The sequence below is a fragment of the Caloenas nicobarica genome, chromosome 19 (assembly GCF_036013445.1).
Source record: "Caloenas nicobarica isolate bCalNic1 chromosome 19, bCalNic1.hap1, whole genome shotgun sequence".
Lineage (NCBI taxonomy): Eukaryota > Metazoa > Chordata > Aves > Columbiformes > Columbidae > Caloenas > Caloenas nicobarica.
The window spans coordinates 2,655,673-2,670,589 of NC_088263.1; the positions used below are offsets into that span (position 1 = coordinate 2,655,673).

General features: G+C 53.4%; 2 protein-coding genes across 6 annotated transcripts in view; one reads left to right on the forward strand and one right to left on the reverse strand.

Annotated features, from left to right (window-relative positions):
• Nucleotides 1-3,230: 3,230 nt before the first annotated feature.
• Nucleotides 3,231-5,690, reverse strand: LOC135996685 (sterile alpha motif domain-containing protein 1-like). Its single transcript, XM_065648854.1, has 3 exons — nucleotides 5,616-5,690; nucleotides 3,991-4,215; nucleotides 3,231-3,377 (listed from the first exon to the last, which is right to left on the reverse strand). Exons 1-3 carry the CDS (start codon nucleotides 5,688-5,690, stop codon nucleotides 3,231-3,233), a joined length of 447 nt encoding a protein of 148 aa, XP_065504926.1.
• A 92-nt stretch (nucleotides 5,691-5,782) lies between these two features.
• EHMT1 (euchromatic histone lysine methyltransferase 1) overlaps nucleotides 5,783-14,917 on the forward strand; it is a 116,174-nt gene continuing 107,039 nt past the window's right edge. For 2 of the 5 annotated variants that reach the window (XM_065648390.1, XM_065648400.1), the window contains exons 1-2: nucleotides 5,783-5,833; nucleotides 7,013-7,138. In XM_065648390.1, coding sequence (XP_065504462.1) covers nucleotides 7,133-7,138 — 6 coding nt within the window. In that variant the 5' untranslated portion in view covers nucleotides 5,783-5,833; nucleotides 7,013-7,132. Of the gene's footprint in view, nucleotides 5,834-6,990; nucleotides 7,139-14,917 lie in introns of those variants that run through there. The other 3 variants (XM_065648403.1, XM_065648389.1, XM_065648391.1) reach the window with 3 other exon arrangements.

The following is a 14,917-nucleotide window of genomic DNA, read 5'->3' on the forward strand; positions in this document are numbered from 1 at the left end:
TGTTCATGCCAAATCCAGGAACGCACCTTGCTGATTTCTTACAAAACGAAGCGAGTTTTTTGCTCTCCCCAGGAAGGACGGTGACCTCTGCCATGGCAGCTCGGGGAAGACAAGCGCGGGGCAGCCTGATCACGGTTCCACGTGGTCGGAGGGAGTTGGGCACCATGCGGGCTCAGCTCTGGTGAGAGGAGCTGCTGCTCTGCTGCTTCCCCGGCCCTGTGTCCCCAAGCTGTGGTTTGTGCCAGTGGCTCGCGGGTCCTGGGCGGTCTCTCTGCCGCCTGAGAGCTGGGGTGGTGGGGAGGAAGGGGAGAGCGGACTCTCCCTTCAGGAGGATGGAGATGGAACAGCCAAGGTCTGGCTGGAAGAGCTGGAGACCACCAGCCTGTGCCTTCTCCTGAAGAGCCATTTGGAATAAACTTATTTAAAATGGAAGAAAGGTCTTCCCCGCACCCACAGTTTGGTGATAGCGTGTCTGAAGCACATAGGTGTTGCCTAAGTGTTGTCATTGCAAGTAGCCTGAGGTGTGATCTGTGTCTCGCACTGGAGGTTCCTTCTTCACCCTCTGCTCAACTTCTGCATCTGCCCAGCTTTTATTATTATATTTAGGACTCTCTCCTTTGCCTGGTGGCCTGTTCCTGCCATGGAAAGCGTTCTTGATATGCAGGGGGTCCAAGGCAGGTGTGTGTTTGTTGTAATGGTACATCTCTTCCTCCCAGTTAGCTGAACCTGTTTCTCCCAGCTCAGCCCGTCACTCCTTGCTGCCAGTAGTACATATCCTTCCTTTCAGGCCTCAGCCCAAACCCTTTCACACCTCTGGGAACGTTCCTGTGCGGTCAGTGCTTCTGGACATGCTGGGCTGCAGAATCCTGACCCAGCCGCGCTGTGGGAGAGGAGCCTGGGCTCATGGTTCCTTGTTCTCCAGCCCTGCAGCTGAGCTGCTGGTCATGTGTCCAACCCATGTTCTTTGGCTGGAAAACTAGAATGCTGTTTGGTTACTGTGGCCAGAGCTGCTGGGATGCCCTTCTAGACCCCCATCCAGTGTCCATCCTCCTTTAACCTTTACAGTTGGGAACACACCATTCACCGTGGAGGGGCCAGCAGCGTCTCACGCAGCTCCTGCCTTGTGCTTTGCAGTGCTCACCCCAATTATATTTGCTACAGACTGGTCCTTGAGCACCTCTTGCTGTACAGTGTCCCCTTTGCAAAGCAAGGAGCAAGTGGGCACGTTCTTCACTGGTGAAGAGTGTCCATCTCCGCCAGCTGTTGTGGAGGGAACAGGAAGGACTTGACCTCACGATGGTCCTTGTTCTTTTGGGTGCAAGGGCTGGGCACAACTCATGCCAGGAGAGGCCTCTCTGAGACCTCTGGCTCTGGCCATCACCCTGAGTTTGTCTCTGAGCAACCTCGCTGTTGTGCAAGCGGACAGACATTAATGGGCAAAACGTTCCTCGGCCAGCCTCAGGCGCTGCACAGGGACTCGGAGCCTGACATGAAGAACCCCGTTCATGTTTCATGGACCCTTTGAAACGGTCCAGGGCCACAGGATGGATGAGTTAGTCCAGCTCTTCTTAGACATGCCCGCAGTCGGTTTAGGGCACAGGGCGCTGCGGCAGCAAGTCCTTGGGGTGTCCGAGTGCTTGGGATGGGCACGATGGGGCAAAACCCAATGTCTGGGTGTGTGCGTCCCTGCCTGCTCTGCTGCTGTCTCTCTACTCTGCGGTCTCTCTGGCTTCAACCTCTTTAACTTCAGCACACAGGAACTCATTCAAATTCCCAGCTCAAAGTTTTCTAAGCAACTGGTTTTGGTTTTGTTTGAAATGGGGAGGGGACGCAGTGGGGCACAAGAGAAGCTTGTGAGCTAATTATTTCCAAACTCAACATTCAATGGAAAATACCCAAAACATCATGTATTTTTTTTTTTTCCTTTTTTCTGCTGCTGCTTTTTTTGTTCTTCATGGTTTTGTTGTTGTCCTACTCTCCACACGTGCTGCCTCCATATTTTCAGCTTTTCCAGTGTTGTGTCCCACTAAACTCCGCTTTGGCACTTGTCGTCCCACTGCCTGCAGGAGATGGGGAAGGGGAGATGGGGACACGAAGGCTCTTTTTGCTGGACAGTGATTCTTTTTTAGCTTGCTGTTGAACTTTCAGCAGTTTTGTAAAAGTAAATAGTTTCTGCTAGGAAGTTTTCCAGTTGAGCCAGCACAAGGCAGGAGATAAAGGATGTTCAGGGGTCTGTTTGGGTTTTATTCTGTATTTTAAAATATTTCCAGCTGTCCACAACGGGAATGTCCCATCTCTCCTCCCCAAGAGAGACTGGCGGCATAAAACCCTCAAAACTTGGTCCCTTTCTTGTACCAATACTCGTGGCTGTAATTCTTTACTCCTGCGGTTCTCTTTACAGATTTGGGGGTTTTATATAATATTTGTGATGGCTCTATACAACCTAAGACTTCTGTGCAATTTATTACTGGGTTTTAAAATGTAAACTAGCAGTTTTACATGTTTACCATGGCTTCTGGGGAGTGTTTTTGCCCTGGGTTTTAACTCACCGAATGTAAAGAACTGAAAAGCGTAAATAAAGATCTCCTTTTTTTAAGACCGCGAGTGCTTTTTGCTCGGCGTAAATGTGTGACGAGAGACGTCCGTATGCCGAGATCCACCGGGAGGGCCTGGCGTGGAGGGCAAGAAGTGGCCGTTGGCTTTCAGAGGAGGCGCCCACGTCCGCAGCTGAAGCTCCAAAGCTGATTTATAACCAGCTCCACAGCAAAACCGCTTCTCCAGCTCAGCGGGGAAAGCGCCGGGGTGGGCAGACCCCGGGGGGCTGACGCGCCCCGTCCCTTGCTCTGGCGATGAGGAAGGTCTGTCCGGACGCTCCCGTCCCTTGCTCTGGCGATGAGGAAGGTCTGCCCGGACGCTCCCGTCCCTTGCTCTGGCGATGAGGAAGGTCTGTCCGGACGCTCCCGGCCGGAGGAAGCAGCGGGGCGTTGGGTTTTCTCTTCCTGCTGGCAGGAATCCCGGGCCACGGCCGGTCCCTGCGCGGGGCGGGAGAGGGCGGTGTAGGCCCGGATGGGCCGGGGCCGCCATGGTGGAGGTGGCTGCTGGCTCCGGGCTGCTGGGCCTGAGCCCTGCCCTGGCCTCTGCGGCTCCTCTTGGGGATCACAGCAGCACCTCAGGAAAAGGGGGAGTTTGTTGTAAAACAGATCTTGTCCTCGCCCCGCTCGTGTTAGCGATCATGGAGCTGCAGGGTTTGAGGTGGGGTGAGAGCCGTGGCGGGCGGCCCTGTGCATTCCTGGTTCCTTCTGCTTCTTGCGGGAGCCTCCTCCCTTCCGACGGCCCAGAGAGGTTTGTCCCAGGGGCTGCAGCATCTCTGGCTCCAGCTGAGGAGGATGAAGTCTCAGTAAGTGCCAGGGCAGAGGTGCCACCAGCCCCCTGGCCCGATCAGCCGTCCTGCCCCACCGACCTCCCTCTCGCCCTGTCCCCGTTTTTGGCACGAGTGTCCCTGCGGACAGCTTGGGTTGTTTGCAGGAGCAGGGATGAACGTGGGCGATTCCCTCCCTTGTTCCCGTGTCAGGGGAGCATCCCCAGTGCACGGTGGCCTCATATCCCAGGGTGATGCTGGAGCTCTCCAGTCGCACCGTTTCCAGGTGCTGCTGTGTTTACTTTGTACGAGGAATGGTCACTCCATCCTGGGGGGGCGGAGGGGGAAGGACACCCAACCCTGCCAACACCCTCCCCGACGGGCTCAGCTCCATCCCCCGCCCAGGCACGGAGCCGTGGGACCCCCGGGGACCCCACACGGCAGGAGACACCGGAGGGGCCGCGGTTGAGGCTCAGGGGGGATGTTGCCTTGGTCCTGGCGGAGCTGCCAGCGCAGGGGGGATTCTAGGAGGGGTTAATTAACTAATTAGGGCGGGGGCGGTGGGCGGGCTGGTCAGGGCGGGCGCTCCCCCGGGTGGGTCCCTCCTCAGGCCCGGGGACTCTTATTTTGACCGCGGCGTGAGCGGGCGGGGCCTCCGGAGGCTGCGGGGGCCGCTGGCTCCTTCCCCGCCCCGGGGCCGCCGGCGCTCGCCGTGTGTCGGGGTCTCTCCGCACCCCGGCACTCCGGTTCGCTGCGGGGCAGGAGCGGCCGAGGCTCAGCTCGGCTGGGGGCGATGGCGGAGTTACAGGCGTGGGTGCTGCTGGTGGTCTGGCAGCGTCGGGGTCGCTTTGTTGTTGCTTAGATTGGATATCGGGAGAAATTTCTCCCCGGAAAGGGCTGTGGGGCATTGGAACAGGCTGCCCAGGGCAGTGCTGGAGTCACCATCCCCGGAGGGGTTGGACAGAGATGAGGTTCTCAGGGACGTGGGGCAGTGCCAGGGGTGGGGTGATGGTTGGACTCGATCTTGGGGGGCTTTTCTAACCAAAATGATGTTATGATTCAAAACTTGGGCCGAATCCTGAGTTTCCTGGGGTTTTTGTTGGCACCGCTGCTCCCTCCTGTGCCCCACCACCCTGAATCCTCCGGGTTTCACCGAAAGCACCTTGTGGGTGCTAACAAAGCTGTGCTGGGCGAGGAGGAGCACGCACACTGCAAGGGTGCTGGGCGCTAACCCCAGAGGCAACCCCGACACCAGACCAGGGTTTCTGGAGCACGTCCCCAGGAGCGGCTGGTGCCCATGACTTGTCAGACTCTTGCTCACAACTCGGAGCGAGAGTCTGACTGCAAAGCAAACAAAGCCGTGTGTCCGTCTGCCTGCCCGGAGGAGCCAGGAGTCGGAGTGGGGCTGCAGGAACCAAGAGAGGGAAGGGTGTTCCTCGGGAGAGCTGATAATAAATGTGTAAATTGATGTCAGGGCACTTGAAGGCTCCTGTTTCCCCCCAAGACACACGCTCCCCTGCCCGGGGAGGCAGGTGCAGCAGCGTCTGCTCGTCCCTGCGTCTCCCCGGTGTGATTCCCCGGGTGGCAGCGGTTGTGGGGCCCTGGGAGGTGTTTATCACCCCCCTTGCGGTATCTCCTGCTTTACTGAAGAGCTGTGAAAAAGCTAATTGTTTTGCAATCGTGGATTTACGGGCCTGGGCATTAGGAGGGGCCCTGTGGGGCTGGGGAGGGTGAAAGCGGCTGTTGTGGGTGCTGGGGTGTGCGGAAGGGAGAGAAGGGGCTGGAAACAACCACCACCCGCCGGGACCCTCGGCGCAGGATGGGGGGAGCTGCTGCTGCCCCAGCCCTGGCTTTAGCCAAGATAGACACCTGAGACCTTGTGTGCACTAGGCTGAAAATAACGCAAAAGTGGGAGAAGCTACAGAAGATGATTTTCAAAGTGCTGCCTTTTTTTTTTTTTTTAAAGTTATTTTGGCAGGAGGACAGAGGGATTCTTTGACTCTTTCCGGGATCTTCCTGCACGGATTTTGTTTAGGTTTGTGGGAGAGTGCTGCTGCTGGGTGCTATTGTCACAGGGTACAGTTTGGGAAACTCATTATCTACTCAATTAGGAGCAACTGATGCTCATTCCCCTCACACAACTGCTGCTATGGATGGTGGGCGAGGGTCCAAAGCCGCGGCCTTGGAGGCTTTTGGTACAAATAGCGAAGAGTCTGTGGTCAGGGGGTGTCCCCATCCCACCCCGTCCCCGTCTCACCCAGCTGTACGGCGGCCTCCGGACGGGCGCCGCCATGACGCCGTACGGCCGCGGGTGCTCCGTGGGGGCCGCCATGCTGCCGCACGCATGCGCAGTGGCCGGCGGAGCGTCTCCATTGAGAAGAATGAGGGGAAAGGGGCGGAGCCAAGGCGTGAGGAGCCGCCGAGGGGGCGGGGCTACGCTCCGGGGCTCCGGCCATGGCCACAGTGGATGCCGAGGTGAGTGAGAGCGGCGGCGTCCATCTGCCCGGGCGGGGGGAAGGAAGATGGGGGAGCGTGGAGTGGTATCGCCCAGGGCCAGGCGGGTTCTGTCGGAGGCCGGGAGGGGGGCCGTGCCCCCGCCGCCCCATGGTTCAGTCCAACTCCTCTGAGGGGAAGAATGTGGGAGCTGCTGCCATTGTGTGTAGGGGGGCCCGGGACTCTGTATAAGTAACACCCCTCCACGGTGAGTCAGTGGTATGGGCCATACAGGTTCCGGGGTTCCCCCCCAGTGGGAGCCAGTGCCGGAGGCGGGGGCGCCATCCATGTTCCGGGGCTGCCCCCATACGGCGCGGCGCCGGCGCGGCCCCATCCAGAGTCCAGGGCCGGGCGGGCGCGGCGGCGACCGGGCCGCGCTATGAGCCATGCAGGTTCCCGGGCGGCGCGCACGGCAGCCGTGCGGGGGCAGGCATGAGCCATGCAGGGCCCCGGGCAGCGCGGCGGCCTCGGCCCGGCCCCCGGCCCGCCCCCGGCCCCGGGAGCAGCCCCGGCCCCGGGAGCAGCCCCGGCCCCGCCCCGCCGCGGGGAGCCCGGAGCCGGCCGGGCTCGCAGCGCTGGCCGGAGCGCTCGGCGGCCCCGCGGGCGGGAAGCGCTGTGCCGTCCGGCGGGCCGGAGCCGCCGGCTGGCGGGGAAGCGGGCGGCTGGCGGTGGCGGAGTTTCCTTGGGAGAGGAGAACTCCCAGTTTTTCCTCAGAAAACTCTCCCCGAGTTTCCTCAGAGGCCGAGCGGGCTCGGTTCCCCTCGCCGAGCCGGGGCTGGGTCCCCCTTGGCCTTCCCTCGGTGAAAAAGATGAATTCTCCCTCCTTGGAGGGTGACGGGAAGGCTGCGATGTGCTCTGGTTTATTCCTGTTATCGGTGTAGCGATTTTAAATGCTCAAGGTTTGAGGAAATACCCGAATTGCATCCAGAATCCCCAGAGAAAACGCAGTTGGCTGTGTAATGACAATTAGCCATAATTAGCCAGGTCTCTAAGCGTCCCCGAAGAGAACAACACCCAGCTCGACTACCCCATAAAGTTACGCGAGTGGCACACGGGGCTCAAATACCTGTTGAGTTTGTGATGTTTCTTTATGCCGGGCTGAAACTTTTTCCCTGGTTTTGTTGGAGTACGTGAACTCTTTCCATAAGCCTTTGCCCCCAGGTACAGATTGCAGCTGCTGAGCCTTCACGTGCACAGGGAGCAACGAGACAGTAACACAGATGCATTGACACACAACCTGGACCAGAGCTGGGCTGAGCGGATGCTCCGTCACTGCAGCAGATGCAGGTACCGCTCAGTGTCTCCCGACAGCTCGGTTACACCTCTCGCTGCAGCTTTGTGTGAAATACCGTGTTCAGAGGGTTCTGCTGTCACAGGGAACTGCTGCCCTGCGTGGGGTGAAGTTTGTAGTGCGGGAACAGCAATACCTTGTAAAGTGCCGCAAAGACAGATTGGATTTATTACTCAGGCAGGATTCCCGTTGGGTATTTTGTCCAGGGCTTTACTTATGCTTTCTGTTCCGTCACAACTGCGTCTCAAGGCCTGGTCCTGCCGCTGTTCCCTTTTGAAGAGGATCAGGTGTTAATCTTGCTGTGTGATAGAGGAATGAGCCCTCAGATGCTTCTGTGACTCCATGGTCCAGTTTTGCTTTCGGCCTTCCGTGCTTTCTGTGATCACTGTCGGGTGGATGGTGTGGCTGTGACCAGGGCAGGAGTTCGCTCATAACTCATCAACTCTCAATGCCCACCACTACCGATGCCCACCTTTTATTTTGGGAAGCATCTCCTGGCTGGGGCTGCTCTGCATGCAGAGCATTAAGAAACATTGCTCTTAAAATCAGGCTGAATAGCCCCAGATGTTGCTGTGGATTATGGGGAGGGAACGGTGACTCATTTGGAGTTTAATTCCTCCCCTCCCCCATAAACTCAGTTAAATCTGAGGCCAGATCTGCCTTTGCTTATACCCCTCTGAGGCCGAGGGGAGGGAGTTGGTGTAAATCAGGCTGGAATTTGGAGACTGGAGGAGATGCTCTTTGCTTCCCCAGCGCTGGTGGGGCAAAGCAAGGACTAACACCCCACAACTGTGGTGTTCTGCCATTTGCAAGGTGGAGCAGAAACGAGGGGTTATTTCGCTTGGTCAAGAGAGGTGCAGAGGTGTGTTCCTGGGAGGAGATATTTGCTCTGAGCAAAGAGCCGTGCGGGTTGGAAGAGTCTGTGTGTCTCCAGGGAGTGTCCGGATGCCTCTGCAGGCAAAGTTGTTGGCAGATGGCTAACTCGAGACAAAAGTTTCCAGTACAGAATAGCTTCTTGTCAAATCTTAGTGCGGATCAGTGAGGGAGAATCTCTCTGAGCACCAAGTTCTTCACAAGTTCTGAGCTGTGAAATTCTGCGGTTATTCTCTATGCTTTTGGAAATGGTTGAGCTGCCAGGTAAGTAGCTGTGCTGCAAGAACCACATCACTGCAGAGCAGCCTGGCTTTGCTGTTGGTTTTCTTGAGCAGGTTTCTTATATCCAGTCCAGTTTGGTGCTTTTCCTTATTTTAGACCTGCTGTGAATGCAGCGCTAAAGGTTAAAGTTTAAGGAACTGAGTTTGTCTTGCTCAGCCAGTTTTATGAGAGTGCAGCTTCATTGAATTTGATGCTGCTACTCCAGTGTTTGCATCAGTTTAGTAAAGAGAATCAGCTGGCTTTCCTAGAATAATTGTTTGGTGTGAGCTTGAAAAGGGAGGTTTCAAGCCATGGTCTTATTCCTCAGGCTCGTGCTATCTTCGGGAAGGCTGGTGCTAAGCAGGACGTAAGGTGTGTGTGTGGCTTTGAAAGAAGTGGTTCTCCTCAGAAGTCACACTGCATTTTTCATCTTTTTTTTTTTCCCTCCTATCTGTTCTGATCTGTAACATCTTTTTTTTCTGGAGATGCAGCTTTGATCTTTAAAGCGAAGAGACGGCGTGCAAGCCGCACAGAGGACAGGTTTCCCTGCCGCTCAGCACCCTCTGCCGAGTCCAGCAACCAGCAGTTCCCCATGGTTTAGAGGCGAGGACTCAACGGCTTGAGCGGTTTTGCAAATCACGCTTTGCCCCGGCTTTGATCCTGGCTCTGGGCAGCCCCTCCGCCCGCTCAATGAGCTCCCGACTGCACGAAGGGGCAACACTCGCATCACGTCAAAGCGCTTCCTCCCCACGGCTCCGGGCTGGAGGGAGGTTGCTGTCACAGGCCACTGAGCGCAGGGGTGATAACAGGGAAAGCCAAGACCTAATGAGCGATGCCTTTGAGCACGTAGATGGTTTCTTCAGTTTCCCACTTTCTGTTTTGCAGGTGATGTGAAATCCAGCGCTTCTTTCAGGCCTGCTGGCCCTTCCTCCTCTCGTTTACTCCTGCCAACTGGTATCATGAGTGAGGAGAGGGCTTTGCTTTCCCAGGGCTATTGCTTTTAATACAGAATCTGTTTCAGGAACCTACATCAGGAAAACTCGGTGCGTTTTAAACCCCATCATCGTTTCTGCTTTGTGAGCTGTCTGGGAGCCTGCATGTTTCGGTGGCTGCAGGACAGGTGTTTTCCTCGGTCTCCTTAGTGCGGTCAGGTATGTTCGTGCTGCATCGACACGAGATTGTGAACACAGGCAAAATATGCCTGTTTCCAGGTGTTGTGTTACATTTCTTCTGGGGTACCAGGGTTAGCACACTTTGTAACACTTTAGCTGTGTCTTTGTATGAAGAAAGAAGGTTTTTTTCCCCTCTCTGATACTAACGACCTAGTAAAGAGAGTTTATAACTTTATCAGTTAGGGGCTTTTGCACAAGGGTTACTTTGTTAATGTGTTAAAACTGCGAACTGTCCTGCCCCCCACAAAATTTTAGCCTGCGTCAAATGTCATTTGCTTTCTCCCATGCCAGGTGACCTATGGGTTGGCAAGGGCCCTTTGGGAACTCATACTTTTCTTCCATATAGACAAACTTTAAATAATGACAGAATGGGCAAATATGTCTTCTGAAGTGTTAAGAAAGCTTTAAAAGTGCAGCTCAGTTGTGTTAAGATAACGTGGCTGAGCCAACGTGACTGAAGAAAGCATCTGAAGAACGTTTTGTAAGTCAAGGCAGAATTAAAGGTCTGGTTTTTACTTTAAAAAAGCTCTTCCAATATAATTATGCTGGTTGGAGAGGGTCATTTTTCATTTTTCCTTGCTGAAATAGTCATACTAATAGAAGTTCTTGCTGTGGATGTAGCTGTATTAGTTTAGAGGTGATTTTAGACCAGAGTAGCTTATTTTTTGCTTTCCAAAGCAGATGCTTGGTCTATATTTGAGAAGTTTTGCCGACTTAGTTATCTGTCCACAAATGCAAAGAAATTGCTCTCCCCTCCACCATCGCTGTGTCAGCAGAAGTCCTTGTTGAGATGCAATTACCAGCAAAAACCCCAACAACAAGAAGAAAAACAAACAAACAAGCAGCTCTTCTCTGAAGGGAAGTGATTGGAGCTGTGCTGGCAGATGGAGCTGGGTGGACAAACCCACCCCTGGCACTGCCCTGTGTCCCCGAGAACCTCATCTAAACATCTTTTCAACCCCTCCAGGGATGGTGACTCCCCCACTGCCCTGGGCAGCCTGTTCCAATGCCCGACAACCCTTTGGGGAAGAAATTGTTCCCCAGATCCAACCTCAACCTCCCCTGGCGCAACTTGAGGCCGTTTCCTCTGGTCCTGGCGCTTGTTCCTGGGAGCAGAGCCCGACCCCCCCTGGCTCCAAGCTCCTTTCAGGCAGGTCAGAGATCAGAAGGTCTCCCCTCAGCTCCTGTTCTCCAGCTGAATCCCCAGCTCCCTCAGCCGCTCCCATCACACTTGTGCTCCAGCCCCTTCCCCAGCTCCGTTCCCTTTTCTGAACTTGCTCCAGCATCTCAAAGTCTTTCTTGGCATGAGGGGCCCAAAACTGACCCCAGGATTGGAGTTTTGGCCTCCCCAGTGCCCAGTTTAGTGGAACAATCGCTGCCCTGGTCCTGCTGGCCACACTATTCTTGATGCATGCCAGGATGCTGTTGGCCTCTTTGTCCAACATTCCTCTTGTTTTTCCCCAGCAAAGCATTTGAGGCAGAGCAGAGCTACTGCCTGTGGTTTGAGTCACTGGCTCCCAGAAAAGGAGGTAAAGGGGGGTTACATTTTGTGCAGGACTGTGAGAGGTTCCAGGGGTCTGTTTGATGCTTTGAGACACATTTCGCTGGAGGTTTTCTCCTCCTTGCCTGTCGTGGAAGCCGCTGAAAGGCTCACCTGGCTGGCTGCGCCTCAGGTGCGTCAGGGAGAAGTGGTGTGAGTCCGTCCTCCCCCTGTCCCCTTGGTGACGGCTGGTGGCTGGTTGAGGTGGTAAAGTCAATCCGACGGGCAGTGGAAGGGTTTGCTGGCTTAGCTTGGCTGCCAAGCTCTCTCAGATGCATATAAACTCACAATAAACTGTACTTATAAAAGCACTTGATGCTTCTACTTCTGCAGCTAAAATAGAAAGGCTTTCCTACTTTTAATTAAAAGTTTTTAGCATAGGCAAAGTATCAAGGACATCCCGTGTATCCTCTTTTGAAATGTTCTTCCAAGGGGATTCCTGTTTCCTTAAGATCCAGACTGATCCCCCCCATTGTCTTGCCTCTGTACCAGCTTGTTTTGCCCGAGTTTCCATTTAAGATCAATATTAATAATTTGTCTCCGTGACACAAACTGCCGACGGGTGCTGAGCCAGGGCTGAGCTGCTCGTGTGTGCAAGGCCCTGGCTTGGGGTGGAGGTGGGGCATGAAATATTAGATCCATCCTTCTCAGTGTCATATCTCCAGGGAGAGCTCCCAGAGGCATTGGTGAGCAGTGTCGGTTTAGGACAGGGAGACGGCGAGCGGGATGGAGTGGGAGAGCAGAAAATTCAGGTCCACTTCTGTTTGCATATGGATAATCATCCTGCAGAGACAGCGCGCGGGAGAGGGAGGAAAATTGCAGGTGATGCAGCTGGGGAGGAAGTAAATACGGAGCAAGATAACGGGGCTGACATGGACAGACTCAAAATAAAGCCAGGTAAGTGACTTACCCCGTTTGTTAAAAGGAAATGTAAAATTATGCAAACAGGGATAAAAATAAAGTGATTATAGGTTCTTGGGTCAGGCAGGGCAGCACGTGGCCCAGGAGGTGGCCGTGAGCTCGCCGTGGCTGCAGCGTTCAGAACGAACGGCAGAGAAGCGGGGAACTGAGCAGATGAGGTGAGCGCAGATAACAGTGGTGCCCACAGACTGCACGGCAGCCCCGTCACCCCTCATTTGGGGCAAAGTGTTTGAGCCCAGCCCAGGAGGCTTTTGTGATGCTGCAGAAAAATGCATCTGCTTGCGTTTGTCTCGTTGCTAAAGAGCAGAGGAACGTGGTGGTTATTCCTTCGGAGAACGGCGAGCAGGCAGGATGGATGTGAGGGCCTGACCCATCCGCAGGGCTGATGGGAACAGGCAGGAGAGGACGGGCACGTGGAGAGAGAATTGCCGTCCGGGTGTCCAAACCGAAACACGCTGTGCTCTGGCCTTGCTTAGGGTAAGAGAAAGTCTATGTTGTTCGGAGTGCTACTTCAGATTTTTAATTCACTTTAGAACTCAAGTGTAGGTGTGCAGAGAAGTATTTTAACATGTTAACTGGTGAAAGGGAACCCTGGTCTCCCCAGGACTGTTGGCCGTGACCTGCTGATGCATTTGAATACAGCCCTGAGTGCTGTGAAATACATTTTTTTTTTTTTTTTTTTCCTCTTTCTTTCCCTTTTTAAGCATGAACTTCTGGATTCTTGAGAATCTCAGCTACCTTCTTCCTCTCCAGTCACACATTTCCAGTCCTTGCAGTTTCAGAGGAAGTTTTCATAGGTAATTTCTCCCAAAGGCTCAAAGCCAGAAGGCAAATTACCCAAATGTTTTATCCAACTTCAGCGGTAATTGGGGATGTTTCATCCTGCTGACCCAGAGCGTTCAGAAGCTATAGTCAGGTTCTCTCAAAAATCATAATATTGTTTCAAGAAGTGGGAAATTAAACACGCACACGGTAGGAGACTTAGAGAGGATTAATGGGTTTCAAAATTACATGCTTCATGCAGCTGTTGATTTGGGAATTGAAAGTATGCTGCGATATCAGGAGGTGGTTATTGAAACGTGATGTTCGTTGGTGTCTGGTGAATGTAGATGCCCAAAGGCCTTTGACTTCAAAGTCGTTTTTACCTCCAAACCTACTGGCGGCTCTGGTGCTGCCATAGCTCAGCCCAGGGGTGAGCAGTTGGGCAGCAAAGCCATATATATTTTTTTACTATTTCTATGTAGTTTAATTTATCCCATCTTGGTTATCTTGCTTCCCAGGGCGTTACCCAAGGCAGGTTTTTTTGCTGCCTTTGGCTGAAGTTGCTTCCCTGCGTGTTTTGCTTTATGTGTGTGGACGGGAGGCACAAATTGGAGTTTCAGTCACTTGCCTTGTTGGGATCTGACAAATTAACTTCATTTTTTGATGCGTTTCTGATGTCCAATAGGGTAGGTAGCAGACTTACACCCTGTCAAATGTGGTTTGATCAGTGTCAAGAAGGGAGTATCTGTATTTGGGAGATGAAAGCATTAACTATCAGGCTGCGAGCTGGTTTATATGATTCCATCTAATTGGTCTGCAGGTTTGAACATAAACCTCCATATTATGAGAACACAAAGCATGAGTATTTTATTAATTGATAGATTAAATCAACTCCCAGAAGGCTTTTGCAAAAAGCACCACTGCTGAACTGGTGACCAAGGCATTAGGTGTTAATGGCAAACTCGTTTGTAAAAGCTTTGGTCAGCTCTGAGTTTTAAATGTTGAGGATGTGTGAATTTCATACATTTAAAATCCTTTGTCCTGTGGACTAGGAAGAGTATTTTCTAGTAGTGTTAAGGACACTGTTTCAAATTAGTGCTTTAATGCCTCTTTAATATGCAAAGATGATTGTTTATAAGCAGGTGTCCTGTAGGACCTGGAGACGTCCCTGGGAATATTTAACCTTTTTTGCCACACTCTGAGGTGCAGTAACGCATGTTCCTTTAAAGACGGCCTTGGGATGGGATGTGATATTTGCTCTTGCTGTAGTGCCAGATCCCGCAGCTCTCGGAGCGTGTGGAGGCCGAGGTGCGGAGCCACGCTGCCTTTTCATCAACTTGTGCCACCAGTGAGCAAACAACCGGCTGCCGAGCACGTTTGCTGAGGATTCATCTGCTTTGATTTTTGAGAATTTACAGCAGGGAGAGGTTAGCGCAGCCTCCAGCTTGCATCGTTTGAAAAGGCCAGCGAGGGGGGATCGTATTCTGTCTTGGTTATTGCCAATTTGTTTTTCAGTCACTGCAAGTTGTGTTTCCCATCTTTTTTTAAGATTTAGACCAGGTGTCTGTCGCACACAGTGTATTCCGTGCCTGACTCCCACATTTTTGGGATTTATCTGCAAGTTTTATGGTCTCCTTCCCATTGAAAGTACCCTTCATACTGGTGATATGGTTATCCTGGGTTTCTAAGGGTTTAGCAGCTTTTCTCACGCAGCTCTATTTTGATAGCACATTGGTCTTAATAATTTCTGCCTTTTATTAACAACTGATTGCTTTGATATCTTCTCAAATCCATGCCTGTAGACTCTCCTCACAGAGGCTATTTTATAGATGTAATTCATCTTCTGCCCCTGCTTGACAGCAGCCTAAAATTTTACCCACTGCTATGGCTGCGAATGCTGGTGCTTGATGCAATTACAAGATGCGTGTGATGTTGCTTTTTGCTGCTATTCGTCCTGGAGTTTTGGCTCCGGGGCAATAACACACGACACAAAGATCCTCCTCACCCCCAGCCAGCGTCTGGGCTTTAAATACAAGTCCCGGTGTGACCCCAAACGCAGCCGGGATGTGGAGGAGAAGGTCGGGAAGTGATGAGGAAAGCAGGAGCTTTGTCAGGTCTGAGCCTTGGCTGGCGCTGGGAAGTTTTACCGGCCAACTTGCTTTTCTCCACCGGGGCCTTTGTTTCCAGCCGCGCTTCTGATGAAAGGCAGGACCGGCAGCTCCTCCATTGGCTGCAGGAAACCACCT

Coding starts and splice junctions, on each gene's coding strand:
- LOC135996685 (XM_065648854.1), bottom strand. CDS start 5,690: ATGGCGGCCCCCACGGAGCACCCGCGGCCGTACGGCGTCATGGCGGCG. Junction 4,216..5,615: donor GGAGGCCGCCGTACAGCTGG/GTGAGACGGGGA, acceptor ATCCAATCTAAG/CAACAACAAAGCGACCCCGA. Junction 3,378..3,990: donor CCCCGCCCGCTCACGCCGCG/GTCAAAATAAGA, acceptor CATCCTCCTCAG/CTGGAGCCAGAGATGCTGCA.